Source organism: Macrobrachium nipponense, chromosome 14 (assembly GCF_015104395.2).
Source record: "Macrobrachium nipponense isolate FS-2020 chromosome 14, ASM1510439v2, whole genome shotgun sequence".
Taxonomy (NCBI): domain Eukaryota; kingdom Metazoa; phylum Arthropoda; class Malacostraca; order Decapoda; family Palaemonidae; genus Macrobrachium; species Macrobrachium nipponense.
This window is the reverse complement of record NC_087207.1, coordinates 65,984,036-66,000,722: the sequence shown is the minus strand read 5'-3', so window position 1 is coordinate 66,000,722 and position 16,687 is coordinate 65,984,036. Positions and strand designations below refer to the sequence as shown.

Here is a 16,687-nt window from a genome sequence, read left to right as displayed (position 1 = left end):
TTGATAACGTTAGACGATCAATTAAAAATTATCGATTTACATTACATTGTTAATAGCATTTGATGGAAATAAAATTAATTGTCAAAGTAATATTTGACGATACTCGTCATATTTACATGTTTACTCACTCGGTTAAGTATTAGGGTAAATCAAACTTTGGTATAAAATTCGAAGAATGATGGTATGCTTCGCACCAAAATCTTCATCACTGAGGATGATCACTTTCATACCAAAGTCTGCATATACAACCCTGGCTAAAATCCTGGTGAACTTGAAACTTCTATTTAAGCTGTCATCCACGATATACACAGTAAGAGCTGATAATGAGAATGTATAAAAGGGTTTCCCCTCCTTGCGTTATTGATTATATGGTTCAAAGGGTCAAGGTTTCTATACGAAAAGAGAAAACACATAAATATAATCTCCCTTTCTCAAATAGAAAAGAATAAAACCCTTACTAATTCCACATTTTCGTCATGTAGATTTATGAATATTCTCTATTTCAACAGGTAACGTGGTTGAAAAGAGATGACGACAACCTCTTGACGGTTGGACAGCAAGTTTATGCTGCTGAGGAGAGATTTTCAGCTGTCCACTCAGATCACACGGAGGTATGGCTAACTCAACTCAATCTAGATAATGTAACACGTTTTCTTCCCGTTCCTTTATTTTTTATCGTTTCACTTTGCCGTTTTTGTGAAACTTCAAATAAAAGCAATTTGCTGGGTTATTAGATTCACTTATCTTTATGTCTACCTTAGTTTATATGTATAGAAGGAGTTTTATTTCTTTGCAACTATTTTATTTATTGTTTAGATAAATGTGCTGATGAGCGAGTGATTATAGAAATTTTTAAACATTTTTAACCACTAGATTCTCGTAATTCAACAAATTAACAGTCTCAATTTCAGTTACTAATATCTTAATTTTTTGGGCTGGTATAACTGTTTGTTTACAAGGTCATTTTCCTATATTCACGAAAATGTTTTGTTTAGATCTTATAGGTTACCGATCATCTATTTATTTAGTCCACTCTGCCACTGAACACGTTAGTTTGTCCTTTCATTTTACGTACATGCTGTAAGTTGATTATCTTAGGCATATTTAAAGGCGACGACATATTTTAGCTTTCTCTAATTTTCTCTATTTTTATAGTATAAGTCTTGAGATTAGAATAACTTGATTTTTGACAGGCTAAGAAGAATTTTCATTCCCCTGATGATTAGTGAAATGTAATCATAAAGGTTAACGAAATACCTGTTATATAAACACTTCTACAGAATGTAGTAGACACCAACGCTTCACAAGAAATTACAGAAAAGACAATTCTGAATAAAGGCTTTATGCAGAATGGCTTAGCAGGATATCCGCAAACGTCGAACTTGAAAGGAGGTTATGTGTTCATCAGTACTTCTTTTCTTGTTTATGATCAGCAAGGCATCTCACAAAGATACTGTTGTTTATCATTTAATTTTTGAGGGATGGGGTATGAGCGAAGAAATTTACGATTGAAATTTTGGTATAAATCTGATTTTTTTTTTTACTACTATACAACCTAAAATTTAGATGAACAAAATACGCGTACACCAAAAATATAACACAAGATGACAATTACCCTTCCAAAGTGTGATTGAGATAATATTTTGCACATTACAATACTTCTTTTAGTTCTGGAAAATTTCTTGGATGTGATGATCAAAAGTATTTGTTCCGTTGGTTCGCAACTGTTAATAGTGCGAACAAGGATAAAGAATCACTCGGCATTGTTCCAACAATGCAGAAAGAGGACAATCTTTCAACAAATACATTAGGCAAGAGTTTTAAGTGAGGCGTGAATACCAACATGACATTTGTTGAAACAAAATTAGTGAGGGGGAAGAAATGAAGAGGGTTTATGTGGAACTTGTCAGGGGTAGGAGTCCAAAAGGAAGCAAAAGGATTAGAGTGATGAAGAGGAGGCTTTAGAGCGGCAGGCTTTAGTGGAGAAAGAAATTCTCGACAGGACGCATCACAGCAACCAACCCTTATCATAGGGATAGTGGTGAGGATGAAGAAGTTTTAGGACGTATTAAATGACATTTTGTTTGTATTATAAATCAGGTTTTCTTTGTGTACAGAGAAAAATTAAGCCATATTTTTTTTTAAACTGAGAATTACTAGGTATAGCATTATCTAATCACAACAAAATATGACTTTGTGAACATGGTACAGGGCTGAATAATTAATGGCCTTAATATAAATGGTGTAACTGATAGCACGATGGGTTGATTCACTCTAAAATTCTTTTTCTTTTTAACATCTGAAAGCCATCGTAAATCGAAGCAGTGACTATGGTTAACTGTGACTATGATCAAACTAGTATAAAATAACCTAACATGAGCGCGATAAATTTTAGAAATATCTTTCACGGGGAACCTTTAAAAGTCTTCCCCATGCTTCATTGAGAAGAATAAAAATTAATATAGGAAAATATACAAGTAAATACTTTAAAAAAGAGCTGTACTATATTCGTGCTGTGATATAACGTTTTCAAATAACTGCAAGTACTTTGGTTGGTAGTAATAATTACCCTATGAAATCCAAGGGCAAAAAAACAACTATCGCTAAAACCACCAACAAAAAATGTGTGCTTCTGGCTGCAAAAAAAAAAAAAAAAAAAAAAAATTAAATTAAATATAATAAATAAAGAAAATTTCCAAGTAAATAATTCTTTAAATCTGAACAAGTCTAGGCTAGTTTTGGTGGTCAAAGGTAATATTAGAAGACATCATGAGTTAGTTATCTATGATACATGCTACACAGATATAATAAATGCAACACAGTGTGGAAAATAATGGTTAGGACTTGCGTTTCAGCTTGTAGAGATAAAGAACAGACTTGCCGAAATATAAAATAAACTCTTTCAATAGAAACTGTTACAGCTATGTAACGAGAATGCCATGAGCTTAATGGCTCTCATCCAATATAAGAAATAGGACCCAAAGGCTATGTGTAATATATAGATGGTACTGTGTCAAAGCACAACCGTCAAGAGAGCACCTATGGTCTGTCATTATTCAAGCTTTAGGCACTTGATCTTCCATCTCTGGCACTGGAGACTTAGTCCCTTGATATGGGTAGCCTTCCACTTACTTCTGAAAAGCACTGGAATTGTAGTTACTGGATAGAACCGACTGTATTTGTAGGCTCTGACTCTTCTAATCTACCATTAGCCTGGGATATCTCAGAGAGAAGTGGTGGGATCGATTTCTTGGAAGTCGCAAGAGTGCCTTCAGGACCTAAGCAGGAAGTAACACTGGAGGCTACATTACCAGATGGAGTGAGCACTATGCTAGCCACTGCCTTGGCTGCTGCGACAACCTTAATAGTGGTAGTACCAACAAGTGTCTGAAGTAGTTACATCCACTTCGGCTGCTGCGACCAAAGTAAAGGTGGTGCTATCTATCTCAACCAATTTGGCTCATAGGGATCCATTCACCAGAGTCTTGTCTTCTGAGGACTTAGAAGAAGAGGATGAACTCATTTAAAGATCGCCTGAAGGGAGATCGATGGTGTGCTCTGGCATTGGCACTAAGGCAGGCACAGGCACAGGCACAGGAGTGGAAGTTGGGAATGGCTCAATGTCCATGATGGATGGAGTACTACCCTGATCAGTGCATGTATTTGGCACTGGCAATATTTCAATGGCAGTGCTGGAAAAAATCATCAGCTCCTGATGGAGCCTGAGAGGGAACTGGATCTCCTGAAGGGAGATTGGACGAAGGTTCCGGATCTGGCTCTGTAGCAGGCCCAGTCTTGACACCGACTCTCCATCCGGCCAACATGTACTAATCCAGGTGGAATCTGGTTGTTCTGGTTCTGGCATTGATGTTTTGTTAAGCCAACACATACTATCCCAGCTGGAAGCTAATCCATACAGCTGTAAGGCATGTGCAGACTCTGGCACTGTCTCTCAGGCTTGAGTATGTCAAACAAACTGCCTATGTCTATGGGTATATGGCAGTGGATATGGAGGTAGGCCAGGTCTAGACACTAGCTGAGTGGCTCTTGAAGGGCACTTAACTTTTTAGTGTTCCCATAGGCTTTGCACTCACAGCAATATACCTTACTGAAATCTCTTTTGGAGTGATGCTTTGAAAGGGCTCCCCCTTTGGCTTAGTACAAGGGGTGTCCTCTTAGCCTGCTGGCCATCATTGTGTTAAAATATTTTTGGAATCTGTATCCAGTATAGCCTGTTCTTAGCCTGTCTCGCATAGACATTAACTGCCTCATTGTACGTGATCATTCTTGGCTGCATTGCAAGAGGTTAAATATTGCAAATACTCTAGATTTGTTATGAATGAGCTAGCAGTGCAAAAGTGGCACTGTATTGAATGGCATTCCCTTTAGGCTGTGCATTATAGGCACATGTAAATAAATATTCTGTAGCCATATAAACAATTGCACAGAATGGAAATGGAACTTTGAACTAGGCAGAATATACTAAAACAAAATAATAAAGTAGGATGGTATAAGACTCCAACTACAATAAAAGTGTCCCTATAGTAAGTAAGACACGAATAAGAGTAACACAATGTTTGGATCATAGCCTACAATACAGAAGTATGAGAATTTGGAACACAATGCACAAATCAAAACTTACAAATGTTAAGGTACAATTATTGTTTCACGCTGCATGGGTCAAAGCCTGAGAGTGCAAGGGTGTGATTATAGCACAATGCAAGGGTAAAAGCCTACAAATGGAAAGGTATTTTGGACTCTAGGCATGGGTCAAAGCCTACAATGCAAGGGTATGACTACTCCAACAGAAAGCACTAGTTGAAACCACCAAATAAAAAGGTAAAATTGACTGAACACAATGCATAGATCAAAACCTACGAATAGAAATGCTTATTTATTTGAATTTGCTTAACTTGCCCATGGACATAGTGGTAACAGGAGCAGAGCTGTAATTTTTTTCTACCCAAGGTAAAATAGTATGCATGTGCAAATCTGGCATTCACCACAATACATCTTAGAAAAACCACTTGTTTAAACCCTTTGGCACCTTTCAACTGAACCTTCACTAAGCTGGCCATGCCTGGCTTTAAAATAACGTAATCAACCAAAACAGCTTTATATATATCTTACAAGTGTGTGATGTGTTAGTGAATTACATATCATGTCTTGCTTGGAGACAGATTTAGCTGTAGAGGCCACCTTCTTGAATGAAGGAATCTGATGCGTAAGCATTTTTAATCTGGAGGCTGTCCATACTGTTGCCAGGGAGGTTTGGGGTGTGTCGAGTATGTACATTCGTTTGTACGAATGTCACAGATCTAACGACCGAGGCACTTGTGAGAGAGACACATTTCTTTTGTGATAAGAAAGAGGTCGGTTTGGTAAACGTCAGGTGTCGGAAGAAAACCCCATCATAAAGATGGGCTCTATTCCATATTAAAGACGGGATTCTCTATCCTGACTAATACAATGAAACAATTGACATTTTGGGTCTGGGAGTGAATACTTAGCCAGGAGAGTGGAATGATAACTTAGTTTTCTTTGTGAGGCAGACTTGGGTTTTTATCACTATTACTTATTAATCATTTTGTTCTATTTTATGTTCATCTGCTTTGGATAATAAATAGTATATTTTTGTATTTATGTGAGCTTGATAGCCTAATGACATGTTTGCAGATAGAGGGCACCGCTGTCAACAAGTAAGGGTTTCCATTTTGTGTAGTTTTGTCAAGAGGGCATAAGAGTGGTGGGCAGCGGTTTAACAAGCTTTTTATATATTTTATAAGCTGTAGGTACGCTAATGAAGAGACTGGTGACTAGTTAGACATATATTTTTTGGTAGGAAAAGGGCTTATAATCATGTCACAGGCAACTCGGGGCTCTTTTTGCTGATTCAATGGTTTGGTGTGGTGTTGAAAGCGTCATCGGGTATCTCTCTGGCTCAGTGTTAGCCATTTCGTGATTCATGAAAACCAGTGTTTTAAAACGTGAAGGGAAAAAGTTTAGTTTTCGACATATTAAAGTGTTTCACAGGCTACGCATGTTTGCGATGCGTATACAAATTCGGTTTCCAGTCATATGAAGAGATGAGTGTATTTTCAAGTTTTCTTTCTTATCTTCTCCTTTTTATTTTGTTTATTTTTTTTTATTCCTTTTTGTTTGTGGCAAATTTACTCGAAGGGAGTTTTTGTTTTGACGTCTCAAAATTCGACGGACATGGTAATGATGTGAGCGAGGGTTCTTGTTGTGAGTCACGCCCTGAGAGAGAGAGAGAGAGAGAGAGAGAGAGAGAGAGAGATAGAGAGAGAGAGAGAGAAAGAGAGAGAGAGAGTTTGTGTTTGTGTGTGTGGGTCTGGTTGTCGCTGTGTTGGATCGCTTGGTAAGCGTTTTGCACCTTTTTTCCTTTTTCTATCCCTTCCCTATATTTTTGTTGTTGCTTTTGTGGGATGATATACTGGGCGTGGGGCGCGTTTGTTTTTTGTTATCCATTATTGGGGGAGAATTTTTATTAATTTTTCTGGATTGGGTTTTATGTGTATATAAATACATTGATGTTATTGAGATCGGGGAATCTTATAGAACAAAAGAGCTTCCGGAAGGAGAGAAAAATGGCGAATACTAAGAGTACCACAACACTACTACATCACGTAACGAACGTGAGTGCAGGTGTGAGCCCGTTCTGGGGAATGGTAAATGGTGTGTTGTCACAACCAGTGCAAGTTTTTATTGAAGGGGTGAATAATTATTTAGCCGGAAAGAATATAACGGATGATATAGAGACGTTTAGAGAGGCGAAAGCTTTGCTAGATTTCAATAGAGGGGATCTCTCCCACCGTTGCAGGAGTTTCCAATTTGCAAAATGTCATACCTGGACTGATTTGCAAGCATTTTTGAAAACAGCTTATGGCTCAAAGGAACACGGAGACATGGTGAGGGACCTTCGGGGTCTTTATAAACTACGGAAGGGCACTAATAGCCTCATAGAACATAGTTCAAAACTTTTTGACTCGGTGGCAGATTGGGTAGGAAAATTGAAAACATCTAAATGGGTTACAGGAAGTAATGTCTCACTTGAGAACATTCATAAACTGATCTATTTTTCCCTGCTCTTGCATGATGTACCGGATGCAATAGTGAATAGCTTTGATGAAAAGATTGAACCTACTTCAGACGAAGAATTTTTTATGCCCAAATTGAGAAATATATGTCTAAATGTCCCACTGTGGATAGTACAATTTTTAATGGGACAGGCCCGGGGGATAGGGTGCAAAGAGACACAGAATTTTCTCCTCCCCGTCTGTGTGCAAAAGTTGAATATAACAAAAGATCGATCGATCAAAAGCAACAGCAGTTGCGTTGTTTCAACTGCAATAAACTAGGGCATCCAAAGAAATTGTGTAGGGTTAAATATTGTGGAATGTGTAAGAGTGCTGATCATTATTTGCAATCTTGTCCGTCTCAGATACGGAGAGATGCAAGGCCTACACCTCAAGGTTCTGGTAATTATAATGTGAGGACTTCCCAGGCAGGTCAAACCAGAGGGCAAAGGGATCGGCGAAATTTTTGGAAGCCAGATCAACAAAAAGGGGTACAGGTGATTGGTACGTGCCATTGTGGTCTCGTGGAGGACGCCCCAGAACCCATTTAAAAAATTTTATAGAAAAACCAAGAGCTTTACACAAGATTTGCTTGTAACCTTGAATGTTTTCTTTCACAGTTAAATAAAAACAAAAATTCTTTAAAATTATTTATTCGTATGAAAGTTAAGATTACGAAATGGCATAGATACAACTCCGATGGCTGAAGTCCTGTTCCCAATCGCTAATCATAAATTGACAACTACTGCTTGTGGTGGAAAGACCTTCACTCATGGAAATTTTTGAAGACCTATGCTGCTTCTGCATAGGTTTTGTATCAATGGGATTGGATACAGTCTCTTTCACTGAAGGATTAACAGAATCACAAGAACATAGAAATGAAAAATGCCAACCATAATATTTACTACATTTCCTTTTAAATCTAAACTTACAAAATTCCCCATGTCCTAGATTTGCACATCTCATGCAAGCATTAAGAGCTTTTAATTTATCTACTTTTTCTTTTAGGGTGATATACCTAATGCATTTATTAATGGGGTGCTTAGAAGAAATTGCATTTCGGCAAAGAGTACATGAAATAAAGGGATTAACGTTTTCAACATCCACCTTACTAGCTAAATTGGAGCTTTTGGGATTTAACCTATTCTTTGCTACCGATGCTTCTTCCATAGGCTTAATAGTAGAACAAACATTCAAATAACGTTTATTACATTCAAAGAAATTTTCCACAATTTGTACAGTTGTAGGTTTTGAGTTTCCCGACACTTGAATCATAATGTTCTTAAAAGTATCATTCATTCCTTTAAGGAAAAAATATTGTAAAACATCCACAACACTAATGTTCAGAGTCTTTATGGCCTCTTGTATCTTCCTAATATTACTAATGTATTCAAATGGTTCAGAATTTTCATCTAACCACATATTTACCAACTGTTTCAGTACATTAAACTTTTGAACTGGAATAGAAGCAAAAGCTGCTTGCAGGAATTCTTTTGCATGTGAATAACCTTGCCTATCTGCCTCTAATGATTCTATTAAAGCAGCAGCCTTACCAGAAATTTGCTGCTTTAGCAAAAGTAGTTTATCATAATCAGTATACGGAAATTTACTTGTAGTTTCTTCAAACTGTATGAAAAATAATTCTATATTTTTGCCATCACTGCTAGCAAATTTAGGCAAAGGAGCTATTGGACTCTTAAGGAGGCTACGGGGGGTTTCATGCATTTCAGCTGGTGACAAAGGAAGTATATTTTCTAATTGAATTATCAATGAAATAACTTTGTCTAAATATTCCTGGCAAGAACTAAATTCAGCCTCAAATTCTGCTTCGTCCTTGGATGAGGACCACTTGATTGAAGAAATCTTGCTATCAAAATTTCACAAGTCTTCCTTATAACATTTCAACCTATTGATTAGCGCTGACCTATCGACATCACTCAAACTTCTAAAAGTACCTGAAGTTTTGAATATTATAGTAACCTGAGATCTTACAGTCTTCCTGCACATTACTAAATACCTTAGTTCCTCTTCCATTATTAAATGTTTTCTTGCAGAAAAATAATCTAAATAAATTCAAATTATCCCCAACGTTAACTCAGACAAATTCTTAATACACAAAACCCAACCTGCAATGCCACCCTATCGTCTATATGGGAACAAAAGCCTTCAGAGTCCCTGTTCGGGCGCCATTTCAAAAATTTTATAGAAAAACCAAGAGCTTTACACAAGAGTTGCTCGTAACCTTGAATGTTTTCTTCCACAGTTAAATAAGAAAAAAAATTCTTTAAAATTATTTATTCGTATGAAAGTTAAGATTACGAAATGTGGGGGAAAGACCTTCACTCATGAAAATTTTTGAAAACCTATGGATTCTGAAAGCAACAACAACAGACTATCATTATCGAGTCCAACAATATTTAATAAAATAAAGACTATCCTCATGTAAAAAATTGTGTATATCATTGACCAACTTTACACGGAAATTACCTAAATCAGCTACGTGAAAGAACCAGAAATTGAATCAGTGTCTTCCACTAAACCACTGTCCTCCTTAACAATTAGCAACTGCCTAAAAATCAAAGAGCAATTACACAAAATATACACCTTTATGGATAGCCATATCAAAACAAGAATCCATAGAAAATTTACAGGTTCTGAAAATGTGGTAATAGTTAAGAATAATTAAAAACCTCCTAACCAAAGCTTTACCATACGCCACAAATCGTAGGAAACTTACTGGGCAGGAAAGGTTCAACCATTGACTCCATAGAAGTGTTGACATAGGCTTCAAAGACGACGACGGAAGAGGCAGACAGGTGGGTCGGCAAGAATATGTTACATAGTTAATGAAGATGCTTCTTCAATACACAAAGCATTCTCTTACGAGGGAGTAGAGTTCACCAGTTATCTTCAAATATTATCCAGTGGTTCTAAGTTGGAACCTGAGCTTGAACTGCTTTTCCTTCTTCGTGGCGGGTCGAGGTAGACATGTTTTTCTCCTCCAAGAATCACGAAATGCAAAGGCCATCGTCCTTCCATAAAAAATCAAGGATGAGGAGGACAAACTGAAACAGGTAAAAGAGCCAGCAGATCCAGCTAGGTGTTGCGCAATCCTTTAAACTCCCATGTTCCTTTTAAAATTGGTTTAGTATGGCACAGGGGTTTAAAGGACTACTTTAGTATGAAAATAATAAACAAATAAATTTTCTATAAAATCTTAAACAACCCAGGCCTATAGTTTATGGAACAGTACGGGATGTGGATATCCCGATATTTATAGACTCGGGTGCGTCTATAAATTTAATGGACTATAATTTGTATCAATCCATGTTTTCCAATTACCCTCTGCAACCCTCAACGGAGACGTGTGTGATGTGCAAGCCCATAGATTAAATACCCTGGGTTGTGTTCAAATACAGTTTACTCTCGGTGACAGAGTACTAACAGAACCATTTTTGGTAATGAAAGGAATTGCAACAGACTTTTGCTGGGTCATCCTGCGTGTAGAAGACACAAGATTTCGATCCATGCAGGTGTTAATGGGATAACAGTTGGGATACCTGGTGTTTTTCTGCCTTATGAGGACATGATTAGAACGGAGGACATGGAGATTATTGAAAAAGGAGGTGTGCTCAGTGATATTAATGGCGGTGATACGAGTGTTACGGAGAGAGGTAATATTAAAACCCACGTTGGTGATATGGGAAATGATTATGGGGGTTCTATCAGAGTTCATGGTGGTAACAATGGTGGTGATGATATTTTGGATGGTGATGTTGATACTAATATTGATGTCGTTTCTGATACTAATAATGCTGGGGATGATACTGGGGGTGGTAATGTGTATGGGGTGGTGGAAAGGGGAGATACTAACCACAAATAAAGAGGTGTTTTATCCAAAGATATTGTGTTACTACATGGTTCAAAGACTATGGTAAAAGTCAAATTGAAGGAAGTGAGAAAACCAACGGATGTGTGTGTTATTGAAAGTAGCGAGAGGCTTAGAGGGGTTATTAGCACGGCATCAGTGAACAGTGTATCCAAGGATAAGAACACGTGGTTGGAGCTATTAAACTGTAATGATACAGTTAGGAGATACCAGAAGAATACATATATATTCGATTTCCAAGATTGGAGTCGTGATACTGGTTCAGTGGCTATCGTAGAGGGGAAACCTGAGTTTTCAGAGGCAGAAATGCAATCTATGAAACAGATATTTAGAGAACATTTAGCTAATACGGATTATGGTGAACATGTTGAAGTGATAAGCGAGCTCTTGGCAGAATTTGGGGATACGGTAGCCTTACAAGGTGATAAATTGGGGTCGACTAATGTGTTAGAGCATAAGGTAAATTTGGAGAGTGGCACAAAACCTATTTATATTCCTGCATATCGCATACCTTTCAAAATCAGAGAACAGGTAGAGAAAGAGGTCAATAGATGGGAGGAAGAAGGAATCATTAGACCTAGCGTGTCTCCTTACAACTTTCCCTTGTTAGCGGTGCCTAAGAAGGACGGTTCCGTGTATGCATCGATTTTAGACGTTTAAATGAAAAGACAATCCATTACCACTATCCAGTCGCGTGCATACCAGATCTTTTTGTTGAAATCGGTGGACATAATATTTATAGCTCAATTCATTTGGCGCAGGTTTTTTGCAGGTCCCTCTTAGTGCCCAAGGGACACTATTAATTTACGCGAATGCCTTTCGGTTTATCGGGCAGTCCGATGATCTTTACCAGGTTGGTGAACACAGCTTTGCACGGGTTATTGGGCAAAAATGTTTTTGTGCATATGGTTGACATCCTGGCCGCAACAGACACGATCGCGCAACATCTGGAAGTGCTTACAGAAGTACTTAGGAGGCTTAGATTAGCGGGGTTGAAAATTAAGCTAGCCAAGTGTTCATTCTTGAAAAAGCAAATCACATATCTAGGACATGTCATATCTAAGGAAGGGGTTAGAGTAAATGACGATAAAGTCAAAGCAATAGCGAATTTTCGCACCCCCAGATCAAAGAAAGAGATTAAGTCATTCTTGGGTATCGCCGATTTCTTAGGGAGGTTTGTGAAAGGGTTCTCTAATATAGCAGCTCCCCTAACTGATGTATTGCGGGAAGACGTTCAATTTCAATGGAAGGAACCCCAGGCGGAGAGTTTTCAAAAGCTCAAGGACGCACCAATGAATCCCCCTATTTTGAAGTTTCCAGATTTTAGCAAACCTTTTACATTAGTGACTGATGCAAGCCAGGAAGGTATAGGTGCTTGCCTTATGCAAAAGTTTGATGGGGAATTCCATCCCATAGCCTTTTATAGCAGGAAGTTCAGGACAAAGGGCAGCAACAAGAGATCAATGGCTACCATAGATAAAGAAGCCTTTGCAATAGTGCCGACCTTAGTTCATTTTAAAATGTTACTGATGAGGATTAAGTAGGAGTTCTTACAGACCACAAGCCATTATTAGATCTTTTTAATAAACCCGATTTGTTGCCTAAAAGAGCTCGATGGTTCTTAACTATCAGAGATTTTGATTCAAAGCTCAAATATATAGAGGGCAAATTTAACGTAGTTGCTGATGCTCTCAGTAGAGGTTTTCACGACACGGAAGAATTCCAAGTCGTGCAAGTCACCAGCGAGGCTATACAGTGGGATATATCTCTCATAGAGCAAAGGCAAGATGAAGACAAGATTCTAGCAGATGCAAAAGCGTTTCTTAGAGGGGAATTAGTTAGGAAACGTTATAAGTTTCCTTTTTCGGGTTTGGAGTTAGAAGGTAATCTATTGGCTAGGAAAATTAGATATAAATTGAGAACCAGTGAAAGTAAAGGAGATACGACACAGTTCGTAATTCCGAAAGTCCTAATTCCAGTGGTTTTGGATATAGTTCATTGCAGGTTCGGTAGTCCACACTTGGGAATAGAAACAAAGTATGATGAGGTTCGTGCTAAATATATTTGGAAAAACATGGGGAAAGATGTGGAAAATTTTGTAAGGAATTGAACGGTGTGCAATGCATGTAAGCCTGCAAGGATAACTTCATGCAAATTAGGATCGTATCCTATACTGAGTAGACCTTTTAAGAGAATATATATGGATATCCTGGGGAATTTTTCTGAGTCTAGGTATGCAAACAAGTACTTGTTAGTGATAATAGATGAACTTACAAGGATAGTAGAAATTTTCCCACTTAACCCTCTTACGCCGAAGCGGTAAAAAAAAAATTGTCTCCCGTGTGCCGGAAGTGTTTCAGAGTGAGCGCGGAAGCGGAAAAAATATTTTTTTCAAAAAATCACAGCGCGCTTAGTTTTCAAGATTAAGAGTTCAATTTTCGCTCCTTATTTTGTCATTGGCTGAAGTTTAGTATGCAACCATCAGATATAAAAAAATTATCATTAATATATATAAATAATGCGATATATGATAGCGCAAAAACGAAATTTCATATATAATTGTATTCAAATCGCGCTGTGCGCAAAACGGTTAAAGATAACAAGTCTCTTTTTTTTTTGTAATGTACACTAAATTGCGATCATTTTGGTATATAAAACATTGTAAAACGATAAAGCAACACAGAGAAAATGTTATCACAAAATAATGCATGAATTCGTAACGCACGGACGTAAACAAATATATTTTTCAAAAATTCACCATAAATCTAAATATTGTCCTACAGACTTCCAATTTCTTTCAAATGAAGACAAATGATTGAATATTACTATACTGTAAGAGTATTAGCTTACAATTGCAGTTTTCGACCATATCTGACGAGTTAAAGTTGACCGAATGTCGAATTTTTTTATATATATATTTTTTATATGCAATTATTTCGGAAATAAGAAAAGCTACAACCTTCAAATATTTTTCGTTTTATTCTACATGAAATTGCACACATTTTCATATATAAAACTCTATGAAATGCCTAATATGAAACGGAGCAAATATTCCGAGAATGGAACGTACGCATTTCGGAGATTTGTGGCGGAGAATCCGCGCGCGGAGGGAAGGAAAGATTTTTTTTTAAAATTCACCATAAATCTAAATATTTTGCTAGAGACTTCGAATTTGTTTCAAGATGAAGATACAAAGTTGACCGAACGTGGTTTTTTTTCTATTTATCGTGATTTATATGCAAATATTTCAAAAATGCGAAAAGCTACAACTTCAATTATTTTTGTTTTTTTATTGTATTCTACATGAAATTGCGCACATTTTCATATATAAAACTTTATGTAACGGCTAATTTAAAATGGTGCAAACATTACCACAATCGCACGTATGATTTTTTCGGAAGAGTTAACGCGCGGACGTAAAGAAAATGTTATTTTTTTCATAAATTCACCATAAATCGAAATATTGTGCTAGAGACTTCCAATTTGTTGAAAAATGAAAGTAAATGCTTGAATATTACTAGAATATAAGCGTTTTAGCTTACAATTGCGTTTTTCGACCATTTCGGTAGAGTCAAAGTTGACCCGAAGAGGTTGAAATTTTGGCAATTATCGTTATTTATATGAAAATATCTCAAAACTGATAAAAGCTACAACCATGGGTTGTTTTTAGTTGTATTGTGCATGAAATTGCGCACATTTCCTTATATAAAACTTTATATAACGGCTAATTTTAAAATGGTGCAAACATTACCACAATCGCATGTATGATTTTTTTCGGAAGAGTTGCCGCGCGGACGTAAGGAAAAAGTTTTTTCATAAATTCACCATAAATCGAAATATTGTGCTAGAGACTTCCAATTAGTTGCAAAATTAAGGTAAATGATTGAATATTACTAAAATATAAGAGTTTTAGCTTACAATTGCGTTTTTCGACCATTTCGGTAGAGTCAAAGTTGACCAAAGGTTGAAATTTTGGCAATTATCGTTATTTAGATGAAAATATCTCAAAACTGATAAAAGCTACAATCATGAGTATTTTATTGTTGTATTTTACATAAAAATGCGCACATTTTCATATATAATACTTCATGTAACGGCTAATTTACAATGGTACAAAAATTATGTCAAAGTGACGAAATAATTTCCGAGATGTGTCACAGATACTTTTTAGTGCGGCAAGAAAGAAATTCGCGCTTGCGCGCCTGCGTAATGATTGTAAACAAAACAACACCTTGATCCGTGAACTCCCAGCATCCCCCAAGGCGCGTGATTCAAAAGTTTTAGGCTGGTAGGCCTATAAGTATTTTTCCACGAATTTAAAAATAAAATTTTGTAAGTCGACGTAAAATACGTCCAGTCGGCACACGGGAGACAACAAATGTCGACGTAAAATACGTCCAGTCGGCGTAAGAGGGTTAAGCATAAAACGGCTGAAGAAGTAGCCATAGCATTTTTCAATGGTATCATTTGCAGCTATGGCTCACCCGAAGTTCTATTGACTGACAATGGTAGAGAATTTGTGAACAAAACTTTGGAATGTTTAGCGGAAGTCATGGGGATACAGAAAGTAACAATTATTCCATACAGACCTGAGGCTAATGAGTTGTGCGAACGAGCAAGCAGGAAAGTGCTCGAGGCTCTCAGGAAAACTGTAGGTGGTAATGATAAGAATTGGGACAGATATGTTAATGTTGTTAGACATAATATTAACACTATGGTTAGTGATTCCATTAAAATGTCTCCATTTGAAGCTTTGTTTGGTTGTCTAGCGCGAGGCACATTTGATTTGCTAACTATACCTCATCATGGGGAGGATACGATCGAGGCGCTGGTATCCACAGCGAGAGAGGGACATGCTTGTCTCAGCCGTAATCTCGAATCCACAACCAGAGATATGGTGCAGAAGAGTAATAGTAAAACATCTGATCCCAAGATCAACATAGGAGACAAGGTATTTTTAAAACTTAATGTGAGAAATGAACTAAATTACAAATTAGGCCCGAAGTTTGAAGGTCCTTTTAAAGTCATTGAAGAGAAAATTGGAAACAGATTTGTAGTCTTAGAGGAAAAAACAGGTCGGTCGAGGTTAACACATATCTCGAAATTGAAAAGAATTGGTTGTGGTGATTAATATATTGTCGTGCAATTGCATTTTTTTTTCTTTTTTTCTTGCTGTCTGTTTTTTGCAATTTGGTGGTGAAATGCTTTTACGTTTTTTTTCCCTTTCATTTCCTTCTACTGTTTTTTTTTTATTATGCATAAATCTGTGGCGTTTTGGCATAAGATTTCGGGGTTAATATTTTACGTGGGAACTTGTTGGAAATACGCCAAATTTCTGTTTTAGCTGAGAAACGTGATGATAAACATATGATAATTCCTGTGTGTATGATATTTGGGGCTAAATTTCTGTTGTGTTACGAGCCGAATAGGTGACATTGGGGTTTTATATAATTCGGGTAATGTCGTGGGGAGTTATGATTTAAGGACAATTTTTTTTTGGGGGGTGGCACCTTGGTGATATCCTGATGATAAGTTTGTGGAATGTGATTATGTGGTGTCAGTATAGGATTTTTTGGAGAATAAGGGTTTCTGGCATTGCAAGTCTGACTAGACAAATCTGAGTGCGATTCGAAGCACCTGAGGTATTCACAGGTGGATTTCTGCTAATAATGCTGTGATGAATCCGGATGCAGATTTTTCC

At 37.1% G+C, this 16,687-nt stretch overlaps 1 protein-coding gene across 1 annotated transcript in view; it reads left to right on the top strand.

Moving 5' to 3' along the window:
* LOC135226182 (lachesin-like) overlaps positions 1–16,687 on the top strand; it is a 214,061-nt gene that overhangs the window by 49,748 nt on the left and 147,626 nt on the right. Inside the window, exon 3 of the mRNA XM_064265625.1 lies at positions 510–611. Within this exon, the coding sequence (XP_064121695.1) occupies positions 510–611 (102 nt within the window). The remainder of the gene's footprint in view (positions 1–509; positions 612–16,687) is intronic.